This window comes from Amphiprion ocellaris, chromosome 10, assembly GCF_022539595.1.
Source record: "Amphiprion ocellaris isolate individual 3 ecotype Okinawa chromosome 10, ASM2253959v1, whole genome shotgun sequence".
In the NCBI taxonomy this organism is placed as follows: Eukaryota; Metazoa; Chordata; class Actinopteri; family Pomacentridae; genus Amphiprion; species Amphiprion ocellaris.
In genome coordinates, this window is record NC_072775.1 from 7654152 (window position 1) to 7673175 (window position 19024).

At 42.9% G+C, this 19024-nt stretch overlaps 1 protein-coding gene across 3 annotated transcripts; it reads left to right on the plus strand.

Moving 5' to 3' along the window:
• The first annotated feature begins 185 nt into the window (after nucleotides 1-185).
• acin1a (apoptotic chromatin condensation inducer 1a) lies at nucleotides 186-18877 on the plus strand. 3 transcript variants are annotated; one of them, XM_055014820.1, is made up of 19 exons: nucleotides 186-346; nucleotides 1910-1975; nucleotides 2156-2267; nucleotides 2372-2427; nucleotides 2617-4370; nucleotides 4401-5610; nucleotides 6644-6775; nucleotides 8748-8833; nucleotides 12590-12647; nucleotides 14677-14716; nucleotides 14983-15125; nucleotides 15285-15428; nucleotides 15551-15746; nucleotides 16100-16245; nucleotides 16563-16670; nucleotides 16785-16892; nucleotides 16971-17277; nucleotides 17360-17460; nucleotides 17568-18877. In XM_055014820.1, exons 1-19 carry the CDS (start codon nucleotides 209-211, stop codon nucleotides 17895-17897), a joined length of 5235 nt encoding a protein of 1744 aa, XP_054870795.1. In that variant the 5' UTR covers nucleotides 186-208; the 3' UTR covers nucleotides 17898-18877. The 3 variants fall into 3 exon arrangements, with proteins under 3 accessions (XP_054870795.1, XP_023140292.2, XP_023140293.2); XM_023284524.3 differs by having other exon boundaries at nucleotides 2617-5610; XM_023284525.3 differs by having other exon boundaries at nucleotides 2617-5610; nucleotides 15001-15125.
• Nucleotides 18878-19024: the final 147 nt, after the last annotated feature.

Here is a 19024-nt window from a genome sequence, read left to right on the forward strand (position 1 = left end):
AAACTATCAAAACAGCAATTTGTACTCTTTGTATTCACCAAATATATTTAACGTGACTTAAAATGAATTTTGTACGTTCTGGCCTTTAAATGTGGACAAACGTGTGATTTATTTGATATATGATTAGGGGGAAGTCGTCGCCGGTGACGCTGGGTGGAGGAAGGCGTTGCTCGTCGCTCTCGCTGGGAACTGACTAGAGGAACGGAAAATGGCGGACCTCGAAGACGTTACGCTGGACGGGAGACCGCTCCAGTCCCTTCGAGTAGCGGACTTAAAAGCCGCTCTGGAGGAGAGGGGACTGTCGAAAAGCGGACAGAAGAATACTCTCATTAAACGGCTCAAGGGGGTAAGCTCTACCGTGAAACGCGGGACCACAGTTGCCTGCGAGCTAACGTTAACGATGAGACGGGCTGATGCTCTCTCGAGGGCCGACAACTGAGTATCGTTACTGCCGAGCGTAGTAGAGTTAACGAGGTTAACGTCAAGCTATCTGCTGAAAAATGCGTCCATTTCCTCAGGGCTGTGCTTAAGCGCCGTTTTGACTGCCCAGAAATGCTCCAGCCGCAGCAAGACCGGGAGTTCAGTCAACTTGGTGGCTAATCTCAAAGTGTATGTTGGCTTGATGTTGTCCTGTTAGCCCGTTAGCTTCTCGGGCTAACGCTGTGAGTTGAGCAGTGGCCTTAGCGACTGGCTGTGTATGTTGCCCTTAACGATGTGTACACTGTCAGAGTGCATGAGCTTAGCCGGGAAATGAACACTGCCACGGTTGGCATTACTTACTAGCTCGAATACTACAAGTAGCTCCAGCTCCTGATGTTTAATTGACGTTAATGCTTTTCATTTCAATAGACAGGTTTCGACAAATTTAGGCATAGTTTACCCTTTAAAAGCGTATCCCGGGCCCGGGAGCTGCCATCAGTCTTGTATGAGCCAGTTTGTTTACATCGCGATAGCTATTCAAACTGACACTCCGTGAGGAAAGGCATTACATTCTTTATTAAAGCAGGTAGTGTGGTTAACATTTGTCCGTCGAATTGCACTATGAAAGCTGAAACTCGTGTTTACTTTTTATTTTCCATGAAAACGTTCATTATACCAGTTCCGCTCTATGCCACACTTTTCTGACATGTTAATTCCGAACAATGTTACATTACATACCTCATTTAAGACATGCATTTTGCAATTGTTACTATCTTATCTATCTAGTACGAGCTAAGGTGCTTATAAATACCCTCTTAATTGTGGATGTTTTGAATGCACAGTTGTGCGCAATTTTGGCCTACATGCATCAAGCATTGCTATTTTAATAGAGAGCTTATAATTATGGAATACTATGCAACTTGTGTGCACATGTAAACTGAAGGAACATTGAAGTTGGAGAGGTACTGCATTGTTGACAGTGGATGTTAAGGCTTAATGGAAATAATAAGCTTTTTAATAGTAATGTTTGAGATTCAAAGTGAGTTATGTTCAGAAGCTGTTGTTTGTAACCTTTTCCACATTATTACCAGTCTAGTTTGCTTTTCAGCACTGCTTGTGATGCCATGCTTATCGATTTGATTGGTTCTTGTGACTTTAACCTGTCTTACTTGTTTGCTGTTGTCCAAGGAACTTTGTTATCCGCCGCTCTTTTTCTGTTAATTTGCTGGTTGCTAACTACCAAAAACTGGATCGAACAAAAAATTTTCCGCCTCTAATTTTATTAAGAAAGAGAAGCACTGACGCGTAATGACGTTTGTCACATTTTTATGTATGGCATGCCAAAAATAACAGAATTTTGTAATACTTTATCAAGGACTGAAATATGTGCTGACATAATAAAACATATACCTGAATATACGGCACAGCAGACAAGTTGTCGCTGGAAGAATATTCTCTTATTTGCTCTTGCATGCTGTCTCAATAACAGGCTCTCATGCTGGAGAATTTGCAGAGGACCTCCACTCCTCATATTGGATTGCAGCCAAACTCTCACGTAAGAGTCTCAAAGATACTTTTTATTAATTTCAGAGGTTGAGGCCTCTTGACAAGTAATAGCTCCTTCGTTATAAATTAAAAATGTGCATTAGCACAGTTGTTGTAAATGTCTGCAAAAAGTAAGTGCTTGTGGCCTTGAAGGCTTGCATCGTAGTTTTCATTTTCTCTTTGTTTTTAGATTGGTGAGGAAATGAGCCAGAACAGCTTTATCAAGCAGTATCTGGCTAAGCAACAGGAGCTCCTGAGGCAGCGTCTGGAAAGAGAGGCACGCGAAGCATATGAAACAAATGGTAAGTTTTATTAGAATTCACTGCTGCTGTTGTGTAAGTCACTGTTTATATTGTAAGTGATTATGAAAAGCATTTTTGTGATCTCATGTGTGTTTTGTGAACAGATCAAGATGACCATGCAGAAGTTAACAACAGTACATCGTGTCCTCCTCCAGCCCAGGTTAGGCAGCACTTTGCCTTTATTACCCTTTGTGATTCATCATATTTTCCACATACTTTGTCTGCATTGTCTTACTTTGAAAAGAAGGTGTAAATAACTAACTTTTAAGAAGTATGCTATATTATTTACATGGAGAATAGTTGTGTAATCCTTCAAAATATATCTCAGATTGATTTCTCTTCTCATCAGGATGCCACACCAGCATTGGCTGAGCAGCACAAACCGCCCGGTCCCTCTGGTGGAGACGGCTTGTTTGGTGCTGTGAATGAGGGACAAGGTAACAGGAACCAGGAGGCTGACATGTCCAATCCACCTCCTTCTGGCTCTGTGGCCATGCGCGTTCCTGGCGTTGAGCACCGGCCAGAGAGAGGGTCTGCATCCAGCGAAGTCGCAGGTGACAGTGATGATGACGATAGCGAGGATGGCGATGAGGATGGCGACGATGATGACTGGGACAACAGTGCTCGAAGAAGAAACCTCAGAGAGCCAGCTAGAATGCCCACAGCAAGAGAAAGGTCTGGAGCATCCTGTCAACCTCAGCAGCAACATATCCCTTCCCTTTTGTCTCCTCAACTTCGCCAACCAACACCACCTCCTTCCCCACCTCCAGAGCTATCATTCCCATTGCCTGATACCCCTAAACAGAGCCCACCTAGTCCAGATGTTGCCCCAGCTAGGGGCTCACCCAGTACTTCCAGCTCTGGTTCCTCCAGCAGCGACAGCCGCAGTAGCAGTCCCGAGCCGCAGAGGAGTGGACATGCCGAGCGAAAGCCCGGACCCCTGACCCTTCTGGCTCGTAAAATGGAGTCAGAAGGTGCTTTCTCTGGAGCAAGTTGGCATGGTGCAGATGGGGAAGGCGATAGGCAGGACAGCAGTTCACCTTCAGCCGCAGCGTTTCCTGGCAGAGGGCCTCCAGAGGGTCTGGTATCTGCCATCGCCCACACAGCCAAAACTGCAGGCCATGTACCATTTCCCATGATTCCAGGCACTAACCAGGGTGTCACAGGAGCATATCTGGCCCATATTCAAGCACCCGTGAGTGTACTCAAGGCCACTGCAGTAGAAGAGAGGGACAGAGAGATGGAGTTAGAGATAGAAAGAGAAAAGGCACTTGAGCTGGAAAGGCAAGAGAAGCTGAGAAAACTTGAGCAAGAGCGAGCAATGGAGGAAGAGCGGCAAAGAGCGCTGGCTCTGGAGAGAGAGAGAGAAGAAAGAGAGAGGGCTCTGGAAAGAGAGAGATTTGAGCGACAGCAGGCCTTAGAAAGAGAAGAAAGAGAGAAGGCTTTGCAGCGGGAGCGGGAACTTGCTCTAGAACGAGAGAGGCAGGAAAGGGAACAAGCTTTGGCTAAAGAGAGGGAAGAGCGAGAGCAAGCTTTAGCACGAGAGAGGGCCTTGGAGCTGGAGAGGCAGAGGGCCCTGGAGCAAGAACGCCTGCAGAGAGAAAAAGAGGAGAGGGAAAAGAGAGAGAGAGAAGAAAGGGAGAGAGCGATGGAGCTGGAAAGAGCCAAGGCCTTGGAACGAGAACGGGAAGAGAGAGAACGGGCTCTGGAGCAAGAGAGGATAGAGAGGGAAAGAGCTCTAGAGGCTGAGAGAAAAGAGAGGGAAAGGATAGAGAGAGAGAAAGTTCTGGAGCAAGAACGGTTGGAAAAGGAAAGGTTAGAGAGGGAGAAGGCAGAGCAAGAGAGAATAGAGAGGGAGAAAGCCTTGGAACGGGAGAGAATAGAAAGAGAGAGGGCTTTGGAGCAAGAGAGAATAGAGAGAGAGAAAGCCTTAGAACGAGAGAGAATAGAAAGAGAGAAAGCTCTAGAGCAAGAAAGACTGGAGAGGGAGAAAGCTCTGGAGAAAGAAAGATTAGAGAGAGAGAAAGCCCTTGAGAAAGAGAGATTGGAGCAAGAGAGGAGGGAGAAAGAAAGATTGGAGCAAGAGAGGATGGAGAAAGAAAGGTTGGAGCAAGAGAGGATGGAGAAAGAAAGGTTGGAGCAAGAGAGGAGGGAGAAAGAAAAGATTGAAAGAGAAAGAGCACTGGAACAAGAGAGGATAGAGAGGGAAAAGGCCTTGGAACGAGAAAGGGAAGAAAAAGAGAAGGCGGAGAGAGAAGCAGCTCTGGAACGGGAGAGGATGGAGAAGGAAAGAGCTGAGAAGGAGAGGAAAGAGAGGCTGGAGAGGGAGAAAGCTCTAGAGCAGGAGAAACTTGAAAGGGCGAGGGCCTTGGAGAAGGAAAAAAAGGAGAAGGAGAGAGCTTTGGAGCAAGAGAAGGCAATGACTCTTGAGCGTGAGAGGTTAGAGAAGGAGAAGGCCATGCAAAAAGAAAGGGAGGAGCAGGAGAGGGCACAGGAACAGGAGAAAGAGAGAGCGAGGATGGCTGAAAGGGAGAGGGAGAGTCACCTCCCTCCTACCAAACGTGGCCGTGAGGTTGGTCTCACCCCTCTGCCCACTCCTCCTCCCCTCTCCACAGGACCAGCTACAAAGACATCAACAGAGACAGGAGAGCAGGAAGATGCTCCAGTGTCCCGGAGTGAAGCCCAGGCAGCAGAGTCTGGTGCACCCATGTCACCTACACCTCTGTCACCACACACCTCATTCAAGAAGTTTCGCTTCTTCAGGGACTCCTCACTTCAGCCCCAAACCTCATCCACTTCCATGGTTATTAAGCGACCCCGTACATTCTCTGATAGCCCCCAGCCTCGAGTCTCACCTGTCTCTTCACCCACCAGTGTTGGAGAACGACCACTGGAAGAACACCAGCCCTCCACTGAACAAGAAGATCAGCAGATACACACAAACCGAGAGGTTGCTGCAGGGCCACCTGGATCTGCGAGGACTCCGTCTGAGAAGCAGACCGCTGTTAGTACTGCACTGGGCCAGAGTCCCAAAAAAGAACGGGCCACAAGGCTTGTATTGGAGGAGAAAGAACAAGCAGCTTCAGCTAAGACTGAACAGGCTGCCAAGGACTCCATCAAAAAAGCTAAAGAAGTAGATGAAATCAAGAGTTCTTCAAGCTCAGTGGATGCTAAAGAGCGGAGGGGAAGAGATGCAGAGAAGGAGGAGAAACGAACAAGACAAAGATCATCATCTAATGATTCCTCTTCCTCAGAATCAGACTCTGGGTCCTCATCATCTCAGTCCTCTGGCTCATCCACATCCTCTCAAGAGAAAACCCGCTCCACCTCCAGAGGTAGACAGGTAAGTGATTGAAAAGTAGGCTTTATCTGTCCCTGTCACACAGAAATAATAACTTGTGTTAATGCAAAGTTGCATCCAATTTGTACAAATTGACAAGATTAAGATGCACCTTCATTCACAGTTGAGAAAGAAAAATCTAAAAATAAAAAATAGAATGCACACATCATTCTTCTCCTTAAATTACTGTAGTAAATTTGGAGCATTTGTGGCAGCTGAATATATTCAGAATTTACATAGAGTTAGAATAACTCCACTGTGTTCAACATAAGCAGTCACAATCACTGCTCTTGATGCAGCATCAGAATCAGTGTTTTCCATACAACAGGAAAAGGCAATTAAAATGCAACAGTGATTCAGCTGTTTATTCACCCGTGTCGGACTGCTGTGCCAGAGCACCACGGCAGGCAGCTAAATATAATACTGCCATGTTTATTAAAATACTGGTCTCAAGTCACACTGTCACTCAGGTGGCATTTTCCCAACAGATGCAGCGCTCCAGTGCAGCTGGCCTTATTCTTTTGCTGGGATAAGCAGTTGTTGGTTGGTGCATATCTGTGCGTTCAGACATGTTGTATACAAAGTGGCAAGTGTCTTACCTTTCACAGAATCTGCATGTTTCCATTGTGGTAAACACTCAGCAGAAAATTAATCTCTGATCATGCATCGGCTTTCTGTTAGTTCCTTTTAATATTTCTTTATGAAGAAAAGAGTTTAGGCCTAGATTTGTTCCTGACACAGCTGTGTTTTTATGCAGCTTCAGCTGACAGAGTCCTTTCTTGCCTCTTTTGTCCACAGGTAAAGCTATTGCTGATAGTTTCTCAGCTTAACAGCCATGAGCCTACATGCAAAGTTGTCCTTGTTAAATGTATAAGACAAGTCAGATGATGAAGTAATGCCATTAAATTATAGGACCTACTTTACTGTAAAGCCCTGAGCTCTGTTGGTAAACTTCTCCTGCACAGATGCACTAAAAGCAGGCTCGGCATATTTCTGGTTCATTGCATCAAATGTTGCACTGCTCTCTTTCCTCTAGGAAGGGAAACCTGAAAGAGATTCACCAGTAAAGGCTCAGGCTCAAGGTTTAAAGGAAACCCCAGAAGCCTCCCCTTGCAAAAGAGAGACGTCTACCGAGAAGAATAACACAACTGCTGACAGTCGATCCAAGGTCAGTAGCTTATAAGTTAATGCACGTCCAGATTTTCTTTCATGTTTGCGTGACAGTTTAAGTTATAGAAGCATGATGACAAATGTATCTAGATCTAGTCTAAAAATCTTTCATTCCAAATTGGTTATTCTATCAATAAAGACAATTTAGATGCTTCTTGTGTACTGTATGTAGCATTTGTGTGCTTTTTGTGACTTATAGGAAATGCTGTTCCAACACTGCAATGTCTGATATGCAGCTTTATTATATTGTGTTGAAAAGTTGTTAAACCTAGTGGCTGTGACCAGAACACACAGCACACTTTTATGTGAACCCTGAATGACAGACTGGACAGAAAAAGACATAGATGGGGCCAATACAGACATTATTGATGTTCTGATGGCTGGTACAGCGCTTGGGTCAAGTACATTTCTTGTGGGGGACAAATGCAGGTCATTTATAGACTGATGGCATGATTATTGTAGGGTCCTATAGTTCTGGTGAAAACTTACACAGATTGGCACCAGTGGCGACCTGCCAGGCTTTCACCCACTGCTGGAAACTCTGGTTACTATTTATTGCTCAGCCAGTGTTCCTCCAGTTGTCTTGTGCTGAGATCAGCAGTGAACATTGGACAGTGACTCACATCAGTGTGTGCCACATCGTAAGCAACAACAGCTTCATGTTAGAGCAATCCTAGTCAAAACAAAACAATATGCACGGATGTCAACAGCTAATAAACAAATTTGTTGGCACCTAATTCAGTCATCACCTACTGTCAGTTATGTTTTTGAACCACTAATCTAGGTCAAGGTCACATTTAAAAGCTGTTTAATTATAGTAGTGCAATAACAAGTAGTTGGTTAATTAGTTGGTTCAGTGACAGGAAAATATTCAGAAAATGTTTTGATAATTGATCATTTCAGGCATTTTGCAAGCAAATAATGACATTTTCTGATTTAAGTTTGTCAAATGAGGGCTGCACAGTGGCGTAGTGGTTAGCACTTTCGCCTTGCAGCAAGAAGATCCCTGGTTCGCGTCCCGGCTTTCCCGGGATCTTTCTGCATGGAGTTTGCATGTTCTCCCTGTGCATGCGTGGGTTTTCTCCGGGTACTCCGGCTTCCTCCCACAGTCCAAAAATATGCTGAGGTTAATTGATCATTCTAAATTGCCCGTAGGTGTGAATGTGAGAGTGCTTGTTTGTCTTTGTATGTGGCCCTGCGACAGACTGGTGACCTGTCTAGGGTGTCCCCTGCCTTCACCTGAGTCAGCTGGGATAGACTCCAGCCCCCCCCGCGACCCTAGTGAGGATTAAGCGGTGTATAGATAATGGATGGATGGAAGTTTGTCAAATGTGAAGATCTGCTGTTATTTTTTTGTTGTTGTATTAAAGTAAACTGAATGCCTTTAGTTTTTTTGGACTGTTTGACAGGAAACTGCATTCTTATTTACAACCAACTGAGAATGTGTAATGATCTTTTATTTCTTATTTTACTAAAAGCTAAACACACCTGAACGAATACACTCTTCACAACTCTCGCCCCCCGACATCACGTCACCCCTTTGTTTCTTTGTCCAAACTGCTTTTGGACCATAAAACTGTATGTTTTGGCAGCCAAACTTGCACCGTCGAGCTCCTGTAAAGTGTCTTCTATTTTGACATTTCTCTGTGGACTAAACCATTTAATAGGAAGAACATTCTACAGATTATTGAATAATGATATTTGTAAGTTGCAGCCCTGAAATATATTATTATTATGTAATGTACAATGAAATAATGCCAGATTGACAAGTAAATGTAAATGCACATTGCAACTGACAAAAAACTTTTCACCCTACCTGTTTTTATTGATATGTCATTCTTTGGGCAGTACGACCATAGAACTGGGTTTAAATTGCATTGTCCGTGGTTTTAAAAATGTCTTAGATTCCACTTGGTGAACTTTGCAAAAATGCTGTACCATAACTACATATGTACCATTTGAATTCTCAGAAACTATTCACTGAAGCCCCAACCACAGGAGAGACACATAGGAAGAGAAAGGACAGCGAGGAAGCAGAGATAAAGGACAAAGAAAGGTCTGGTTTTGAGTTTTGGCTTTCTGAAATCCATCTTATCCCTTTTCTGTGTCCGTCATATTTACACCCAAGAGAGTGAATCTTTGCAAAGTGTAAGTCTGCGGGCTTTGAACAGTGTCTAGTGGCAGTCAAGGTCTGTTGGACGTCTGCTATATTGTCAACAGTTCATTCCTTAGTTCAGATATTCAGCAGCTAGTCATGAGCAATCAACAGGACAAAAAATTTAAAACAGTCTGAGGTTTTAGTTGATATTTTTTTCACATCTGTTCTGGGTCGCCTGCATTTAATTCATCTGTTTTGTTGGTTTGGCTCTTTTCCTGGACCATATTTTAAATGTCATGTCTTACAATGTACAGGTCAGGTTTCAGTTCTTTATGGGGAAAAAATGAATACTTTATATGATTAATTGTTTCCTGTGTGATATTACATGCAAAGGCTGTTTTGAAAGGTCTTCTCAAATAACACAATTTAATAATAATTTACAGAAGTAGTATAGTAAATATTTTATTATGCTCTGCATGATTGTGAAACACATATCAGTGCTTTCTCTATGGACTGATAGTGTATTTATTCTTTTTTTAATAGGGATTACTGTAACTGAATGTGTACAGTGGAAATAAGAGTGATGATATCAGTCATGTGACACTTGGACGCTCTCCTGTGTTTACTGTAAGATCGAGTGAGATTGAACACTTGGTCTTGTCCTGTTTTACATCTGCTGCTCTTCTCTGTTTTGCAAAGCATTATTTGTTATTGTTTTCCAGACACTGTTTTGGAGTAGTCTGTGCCTGCCACCTAATTTAGCAGCTAGCATCACCAAGCCTGTTAGTAATCACAGTGAAAGTCGAAGAAAAAAAAAAGAAAGGCAGATTGTGTTTCTACTAGATAGAAGCGTCTGTCGGTTAGAGCAGATTGCTTAAATTATTCCAAGATTGGAAAGATGTCGCAGGTATTCCAGGTAGCGTTAGCCACAAGCTAAGAGGCATAGCAAACCTAGTACTGTCAGCATAATAGGTTCCTATTGCACTGACGCCAACAAGAGATGTATTTGGGTATTGTCAATGTCAGGCTTGTAGAAGACTGTGGTGTTTATTACAACTTCAGCATGATCTGCTACCTCACCTTCGAAACTCGTCTCCGCTCTGCAAATGTGCTCGTTTACTGCTTTAAACAGTAGCGGTCGTGGTTGATTGGGTGTTAATCCAGACATGTAACCTGCATCACAGACTGTTACAAACCATATGAGCCCGAATGCCATTAACCCTTGTGTCATCCTGCAGGTCAAAATTGACCCCGTTTAAAGTTTGAAAATGTGGAAAAAAGAAAATAGTTTCACAGTGAAACTTCTGTTGTCCACATTTTCAAGATTTTTGGGAAATTTTTGAACATTTTTGGTGGAAAAAAGAAATGTTAAAAATGTTTCTTAAGAACATTCACAAAAAAATCAACCAAAATCCAGCGAATTTCGCTGGATTTTGGTTGATTTTTATGTAAATGTTCTTAAAGAAAATATTAGAAGTTTTACTGATATATATGCAATCACTTTAGATATTTTTAGATTTTTTTTGGAAGGTTTTTACTCATTTTTTGAATTTTGATTTTTTTTAAATGAATCTTGCCAAATTTGGGGGATTTTTTTTTAAATAAAACTTTTAAGGGAAACTTTTCAGGAATTATTGGAATTTTCTTCCTGAAGGTTTTGCACATTTCCAGAAATTTTTTTGCAGAATTTTTGGATTTTTTTTCAGACAAGGAAACAATAATTTTTGGTGCCCGTAAATGAAGACAACAGGAGGGTTATGCAATGAGTTCCTGGTTCGATTCCCAGCAGATGGACTCTGACTACATGCCTCTCCTTTGATTCCTGTCTATCTTAACCGATTCTGTCAATGCTTGGCAACAAAAAAATAAATAAAAAATCCAAAAAGCTATGCCAGGCTATCTCTGGCCTTGTCATAGATTTTGGGTTTGATATGACAAAACTGAATCATTGATAGACATTTCTGTCCAAGGCTAAAGAGATCTACATTATTATACATTTTCTACATTTTGCAGAACTCGGTGTTTTGTAAGAATTGATATGAAAAACAACGAAGCCAATGTTTTGGTCCCGTCTGTCTTTGTATTTTCTCATCAAAGCGGTTGACAGTGAAAAAATGTGAAGCTAATTACGTGGCCATTTCTTGTATGTTGCTAAGCGCTGCTTTGTAATCTCACTTCAACACCTCCATCGAGTCATATAATCCAATGGCATTGCGGTTTGCTTTGTGCATAAAATACAGCGAGGAAATAACTGTCACTACAGAGGCCGGGTATTCAATTTGCCATCAGGCGATTGATGAGACTACCTTGAAGCCGGCGTGGTAGAGAAGATGCGGGTCCTTTATGTACATGATTAATTTTTTCATTCGTTGCAACATGGCTGTGCTCCGTCGGTGGATCTTGGGGCCGACGCCGGCCTGTGGTTTTCCGCCCAGCGGCTCAGCTGAACAGCAGGCGACGCTTTTCGTCGGTCGCAGGTGTCGGTTGTCAGCCGCTGCGGTCATGGATGCGTTCAGAGCCGAGTAGTGTTCGGTGGGAGGCAGCTCGGAGGAGGGAGGAGAGGCGGCTCGGTGCGACGCAGTCGTTTTAGCAGCAGTTGCAGCACTGTACGCTGCCGTGTTTTAACCGAGCACCGTGTGTGTGTCCGCGTTTGTGAACTTCTCCAAGTTGATTTTAGTCGCAATGAGCGGCCGTGTTCACGTGAGCGTTCACGAGGAGGGTACAGCAACTTGAGGCGCGCTCGTTTGTCAGGTATTGTGTAGCTGCGTTTGTTCGGGTCCGGACGGACTCGGGAGGGCTGCATGAGGAGGACTGTGGTGGCTCTGCCCGCCTTCATTCTCTCCTCAGTGCTCTGACCCCATTGGAAAAACTAAGAGCAGCGCATTAGACTGTGGTCAGCGCTGTGAGATGCATTTCAGGCGCAGTTATTTCAGCATCACCTGGCTGCTGTTTGTTCACCTGCTGAGCCTTCAAAAATATTTTTGATGCTGTGCTGTAGTTCTTTGATGTGTATGTTTCAGTATGCTAGATTTCTTACACAAATGCCACATATGATGAAAGGAAATTTAAAGGAATATGTCAGTGCACTGTATATTTAACTACAAATAATATGCGCTTCACACAATTGGTGACAAATATATATATTTTTTTTTTAGCAATTTCCCTACAGGGAGTAGTACAATTTTATCTTCACTTTTGTTATCCAGAAATTTGACATGTTTGATTTCATTGCCATGTTAAAGTTTAATATTATGTTTAATTGATTTTGCTAAACTATTGATTTGATCTCATGCGTCATTAAATTAGCCAGGATAATTCTATAGTTAGAACAATATGTTTTTGCACACACACAATTTAACAACATTTATGTTTACTTCACGCCATTGCTGACAAATGAGCCAATTTTGAGCAATTTCCCTGCAGGGGTCAGCAAAATTTTACTTTTAAACTCATTTATGTTTTTTGTTGTTTCTTTTTTTTATAGGGAAAGGAAATTTTACGTTTTATTTTATTCGTATATTAAACTGAAATGTTATGTGGATGGTTGCTTTTGTTTATTAATTTGATGCTGTGCTTCATTCTGTTGTCCTCAATAATGTTATACTTATGGTAATGTGTTATAACCTGATTTTAAAAATTGTCATCCTTCATGTTCATGATGTGTTTAACTCTTCCCTGTTTTTCCGATGCTATATGTTTTTTAACACTTTACAGGCAGGTGAAGGATACTGCCATGGCAGATCCAGAGAAGCTGCCAGAGACCAGCGAGGAGGTAAGGCACCCGAAGAACAACGTATAATGTTGGTCCTCAAAGCTGTCGATAACTGAGGCCTTGGGTGGTTGGATCTTTTAAGCCTTTTTAGCTGCGCCTGTGACAAATGGGTTTTATTATCCAGTTTATAATTTATTTTAGGTAATTTGATTATATGTCTATGTTCATTGTTGGAAGTCTTTGCTCTTTGTTTTATAAAAAATCCTTTTGGTGGCTTAATGAGCCCTTTTCACAAGTGGTAGACTGTGTGTAGGAAGTGACGTTTTTGATTTGGCTGTTTATAAAACCTTTGTTGGCACTGTCATAGGCAGAAACAGCAAGGGTGTGTTCTCACTGTGGCTGATGTTTAAACCCCAAATGATTGCTTTGTTACAAAGGTGCTCATGCCTCTTCCATTGCCCCTAATGGTACCTGCATACTACCTCTGCCACTACTACTGCTGCACCTGTTCCACTGTCCCCAAGAATCCAGAGTTGACTACAGATAAGCCCCCAATGCTGCACTACAGAGGGACACCCCTGGCAACAAAGGCTGCCTCATTTTCATCGATATGGCCGACAAGAGCTAATAATCGGACTGAGAGACTCAAAGAAGGGGTTGGCTAGTCGATATTGCCCACCTCTTGTAACCGGTTAATAATCTGGCCCTGTGCCCTTAAAATGGACTTGGAGAATGCAAGCAAGAAAGTGTGCTCACATCAAGTCAAGTTAAGTTCAAGGCTGCTGTGAAGCAGTTTCAGGAATGGAGTCGTTTTTTGGTTGTACACTGGAAGACTTTGTTACATGCAGAAAAATGTGGGTATTATGGAGTATGAACTGGGACCTGCTTGAAAGGACATTTGGATTTTGTTCATTTCTTGGAATGAGCAAAATACCCACAAGTGCACCTCTTGGATACTCTGTGATTTTTCATATAGCTTAGACCTCCCATCTGGACTGCTGTGGGCTGGATACATTTTTCTTTATAATGAAGAAGGACTTGCCATTTTGCTGCTCTTCTGCAGCAGCTATCATCTACTGTGACTGTATGAACTTCATGCTTCCTACATACAATGAAGATTTAAATCAAACTTCTGGATTTGTGTGCACAGTGACTGTTGACAGAATTCATCATCTGGTTTCCATCTAATTGGACTCTCATCCTTTCTTTCTGATATAAGAACCTGCCTCGTCTCTAAAAGGACTAATGCTAAAACACCGGATGACTGCTTCGGCCAAAAGCATTTCAAAGCCCCAACCTAAATGAACAATTGAACCCATCCTGCCAGCCATCGAGCTTTCAGATTTTCATCCAAACATCTCAGCCACCATTGATTGGACCCTTGTTGCCTAGATACAGTACATGCAGTCGTGATTGGGCCATATCCAAACCAGTAAGGATCAGGTGTCAGTGGTACCAGGGAATAAGTAGATGTTTACTCAATGTTTTCTTTCATAGCGTTATATTAAATGTGTTTAGTTTCCAGTGATATTCTCTGTAGTCTTTGCTGGAAAAATCAGCTGTGAAACAGTTTATCTGATTGTGGTTACTGCAGTTTAATCCAGACATTTCTAAACTTCTTTTAAATTTTAGAGCTTTATTCTTGGTTAACTGTTTCTTCTGTAAAACTAATTGGAGATAATGTGTCTACTCAGACACAAAGCGTTAAAATGTAAATATTTTAGGACTTGAATTTAAACTGTAGTATTTCCACTAGATCATGTTTGTTTGATAGAGACTGCAGCTGCAGTTTAATCTTGGAAAGGAAATTATATTCGATAATCTGCAGTTGTGGACTGTCAAAACATTCAAATGGCACAGGGTTAACCGTAACGCAAAAATAACATAGCATGGTGCCAACACCAGGCATGGATTTAAAAATTACCTTGCACAGCAGTCTCTATCATTCATTCTCAGTCCCCACTTATCCTTCTTCCAGTTATTGTTCCACCTTTCCTCCACCCTGACCTTGACCATTTGTCTCTGCCATAGTGTCTGCCTCTCACCTCTCCCGTATATGTGGGGTTGTTTATATCTTCTTGTGTTTCAGACACCAAAGGCCTTCTCAGCTCGTAAGATCTCTCTTAGCAGTGAGTACATCCTCCCACCTTGCTCCTTCCTTACTAGCATCTATAACTTGTCATTTGTGGTAATATTGTACCGTTTTACATCATTAATAAAGTGTGTATCAATCGCATTACACAGTTAAGTTTAAATTATGTGTATTGCATGATCATGATGTATATTTCAACACAGAGTCAAAAGACTGTTATTGCCGTAGATTTACAATATATTTGTTCTTCACATGTACTTTTACGGTGTATAGTACAGTTTACATTTTGTAATGTTTTACCAGGCAGTAAATCGTCCCCAGGTGCTGGCAGCGCAGAGGGTGACCAGGAGTCTGCGGCTGTGGCCGGTCGCAAGAGGAGGTGGGGCTCTAGCACTGCTGTCACTGCCAAGAAACCTTCCATCAGCATCACAACTGATTCACTAAAGGTATGTGCAGCACTTTCAAAAATATACTAAGTTGTGGATTACTAGTAATGCCCTTGTGCATGCATAGATATGCTTTAAAGCATCTGCACTGCATGTATCTTCTGTGTTAAATTTAGGAAGCTTAACCAACTTGTGCTTTTACTCGCTTTTTGCATTTAGTCTCTGATCCCAGACATCAAGCCGTGTCTCGGCCAGGAGGCAGTAGTGGACCTGCATCCAGAGGAAACTGTTCTCTCTGGAGCTGAGGACGAAGACAGGGAGCGCTCTGACCAGGACCTTCAAATTCGACGCACTGTCACACAGGTGAATGTGCATCTGTTAATGGTTTTGAATGATTGATTGATATAGAAGTAGTATCGTTACTTTGAAATGCTCTTCAAGAGAATCTGTAGTTATCGCTGAACTGATGATTGCGTGTATTCAAGGTGGTGCCTTTGGAAAACCAGGAGAATGGACAGAAAGAGGCAAAGAGGAGCAGACATGAGGAGTTGGAGGAAGAAGATCTACGGGGAGACAGAGAAAGGACAAAGGCCCACGAAGAGCCCATGGACTCCTCCATTTCTGGAGCTGTGGAAACCCAGTCACCAACACATATCAGCCATGATGTAGAAATAAACACTGGTAATAAATCCACCACAAAAGGTTTTTTCTCTTTCATTAAATCCATTGATTCCTGTGTTATAATTTCGATATTGGCTTTAGTGTCACCTTTATGTTGTAATAACAACAACAGGCAGAACACAGTTTACATAAAGTCAGACTTATAGGTAGCAGGTAGGATTGTCATGAAGGAATTTAATTATTTTTTATCATTGGAACCGTTGTCTCTGGTTACAGGGATTATCTAGCAAGGTTTTTCTTGAGTTAAATCCACAAAAGTATTAAAGAGATACGGTGTCTTTACATGATAAGAGCAATATAGACAGTGCCAACAAAGTAATCAAGATGTTATGAACTGTTCTTCATCACTCCAGTGACCCCCAGCGACACCCTCATACGTCGCTCCATCAGCCAGCAGAAAACAGGTGTTTCCATCACCATTGATGACCCTGTTCGCACGGCCCGGCAGCCCTCACCACCTCGCGGCAAAGTGTCTGCTATTGTTCACGTCTGCAACCTGGTAAGAGAACAGTTCTAGCTGTTAACCATAGCCTCTACTTCAGTACCTAAATTATTCATCTTTTGGGACCAAGCTATATATCTTCATTTGCACATTTCTATGAATGTTTAATAATAGTCACTATCCAAAAAAAATATGTTCATAAACCTTTTCTCTTTGCGGTCTTCTTCTCTATTGACATGTTTTGTTTTTGTTAAATTGTGTGTGTATAGAATTTATCTTTGTTTGAGGTAGTTTTTATTCTAATTATGTACCAGGTGTTATTATTTCAGGTTTAAAACAGTCTTTTCTTAACTGCTTGGTAAAACTTTGTTTAGGTGAGGCCGTTCACTCTGGGGCAGCTGAAGGAACTGCTCAGCAGAACCGGCACCTTGGTGGAAGAAGGCTTCTGGATCGACAAAATCAAATCCCACTGCTACGTCACTGTGAGTAATTGCAAGCATTTGTTACTTTAAGGACTGCATCTCAGAACTAGACTGCTTTTGGTCATTTGAAGGTTCTTCTGTCTCATGGAGCCCTGCTTTTCTTTCTGTGTGTAGTACTCTAGTATAGAGGAGGCAGTCGCAACACGGGCAGCTCTTCACGGAGTGAAATGGCCTCAGAGCAACCCAAAAGTCCTCAGCGTTGACTTCTGCCAGCAGGATGAGGTAAGATCTTAGTCTGTTTTCTTTGTTACGCCCACAATGCTTTGCCATCTGTGGCCTGAACATGCCTGTGCTTTGTAGTTGGACTTCCATAAAGGCTTGGGTGCCGCTGACAGACCCGGAGCAGAAGATCAAGGGCCTGGCTCCGGCCGTGGTCGAACCCTGGGCCTGCCCTCTCTCCTCCCAGAGCGAGACCAGTGGGCGGAACGCGAGCGTGAGATGGAGCGCAGGGAGCGGGCCCGAGCAGAGCGGGAGTGGGATCGCGACAAGGTCAGAGAGTTTGGGAAACCTGGCGAGGAGAAGGAAGGAGGTCCCCGAAGGTCGCGTTCCAGAGAGAGACGACGTAAAGAGAGGGGAAAGAGCAAGGAGAAGAAAACAGAGAAGAAGGGTGAGACTTGGAGTCATGGAATTAGACTGTATATACATTTGATAAGAGTTTTGTTTAATGTTGGCTGTGTTTGCTCTGGCAGAGAAAGCAGCTGAGGATCCCCCTGCAAAGCTGCTTGATGACTTGTTCCGCAAAACTAAAGCAGCTCCTTGCATCTACTGGCTTCCACTCACAGAGGAACAGGTGACACAAAGAGGAGTTTATAGAATCAGTTTGCTGCCTTTTACACACATGCTCTAATATAAGTCTTGACTGTCAGTTTTAAAGTCTCATATTTCTCTTTATTTTAGTTCCTTCAGAGGGAAGCAGCCAGAGCAGAGCGGATGAAAGAGCGTGAGAAACGGAGGAAGGAGCAAGAAGAGGAGGAGGAGCGCAAGGAGAGGATGAAGGCTGCAGGTGGCACAACGGGCGACCGGAGTGAGGGCGAAAAGGACAAGGACAGAGACAGAGAGAGGGACAGAGACCGAGGTAGAGACAGACACAGAGACAGGGAGAGGGAAAGAGAGAGGGAGAGGGAGAACGACAAACGCAGGGATGGCTACCGTAGGCCAGGGGGCAGCGGGGCAGGCGGCGGCCGGCGCTCACGCAGTCGCAGTGAACCACGAGAAAGACGGCGCTAATGGTCAGTCAGCCGATGGAACTGTTCTAGTGACCACCCTCTTTCATTTGCCTTTCACTACATGTACTTTGTTACAACTACGACCCAACAGAGGACCAACTGATGTCGTTGCCATCTCTCAAAATTTGTCACCTTTTTTAAAGCACATCTACGCCTACACACAGTCATGCTTAAAGGGGACCATGATTTTTTGCAGTGTTGTTTCTCAGAGTGCTGTACGTCTCGCTTCTGTCAAGGTTTGATATAGTTTTCTTTATGTTTGCCTCTCTCTCTTGTTTTTCTTGGGTTTTTTGTCTTGACAGCATAGCAGTATGGCACGCTGGGTAATTTTAATTATTTACCTCAACGTTCCCCATTCGCCCCAAAGTGTAGGTGCCAATTATGGTTTGCAATCAACTGTCGTCACCTCGGTGTTTAACAGCTCTCCAATTTGGATGAGGGATCCTTTTGTTGCTGCATGTAGTACAAGGCTACTCTTGCCAGTCCTGCCTAAAGAGAAAACTCGGTCCTCTGTGTGGAGGCTTGCAAAAATCTCAAAATATCAGAATCTATGTGTTTGGCGTTTTGTACAGACATGTAAGATTACTAAGAATAATTAAGTCTTTAAATGAGGCAGCTCTGGGGTATTTTTCAACAAGCGTGGAATAAATACTAAGGCAGTGCAGTGTTCCTCTCCCTCTGTTAAGAGACGGGATGATTCTCTGAGAGAGAACCCGTCACACCTGACACAAGTTATGATTATGTCTATTGATTCTCTTCTTCCTCCCTGTCCTCCTCTTCCTCCTGTTCTCTTACCCTGTAGTGTCAATACAGGCCCAAGAGGGGAGGTTGCATTATGAGTTTTCTCACCAATGGTTTTAATATTGTTTTTTAATCGTTATTTTATCATTTTAGTACAAAGATTTGTTTTTGTTTTTTAATTTCTTCTTTGAGTACGCCTATCAGTGGTGAATGTACAAATAATAAAATTGAAGTTTGAAATTAGTGTGACATTTCTTTTCCGGTCTGGATGGTAATCGGGTTTTAAGTAGAATTTATTCAACGCTCTTTAATAGTGCAAGAATGTGAATCCTTTGCACAGGCACATACCGGGAAAGTTAAGTAAATTACTTCAGCTTTTATGCTTAG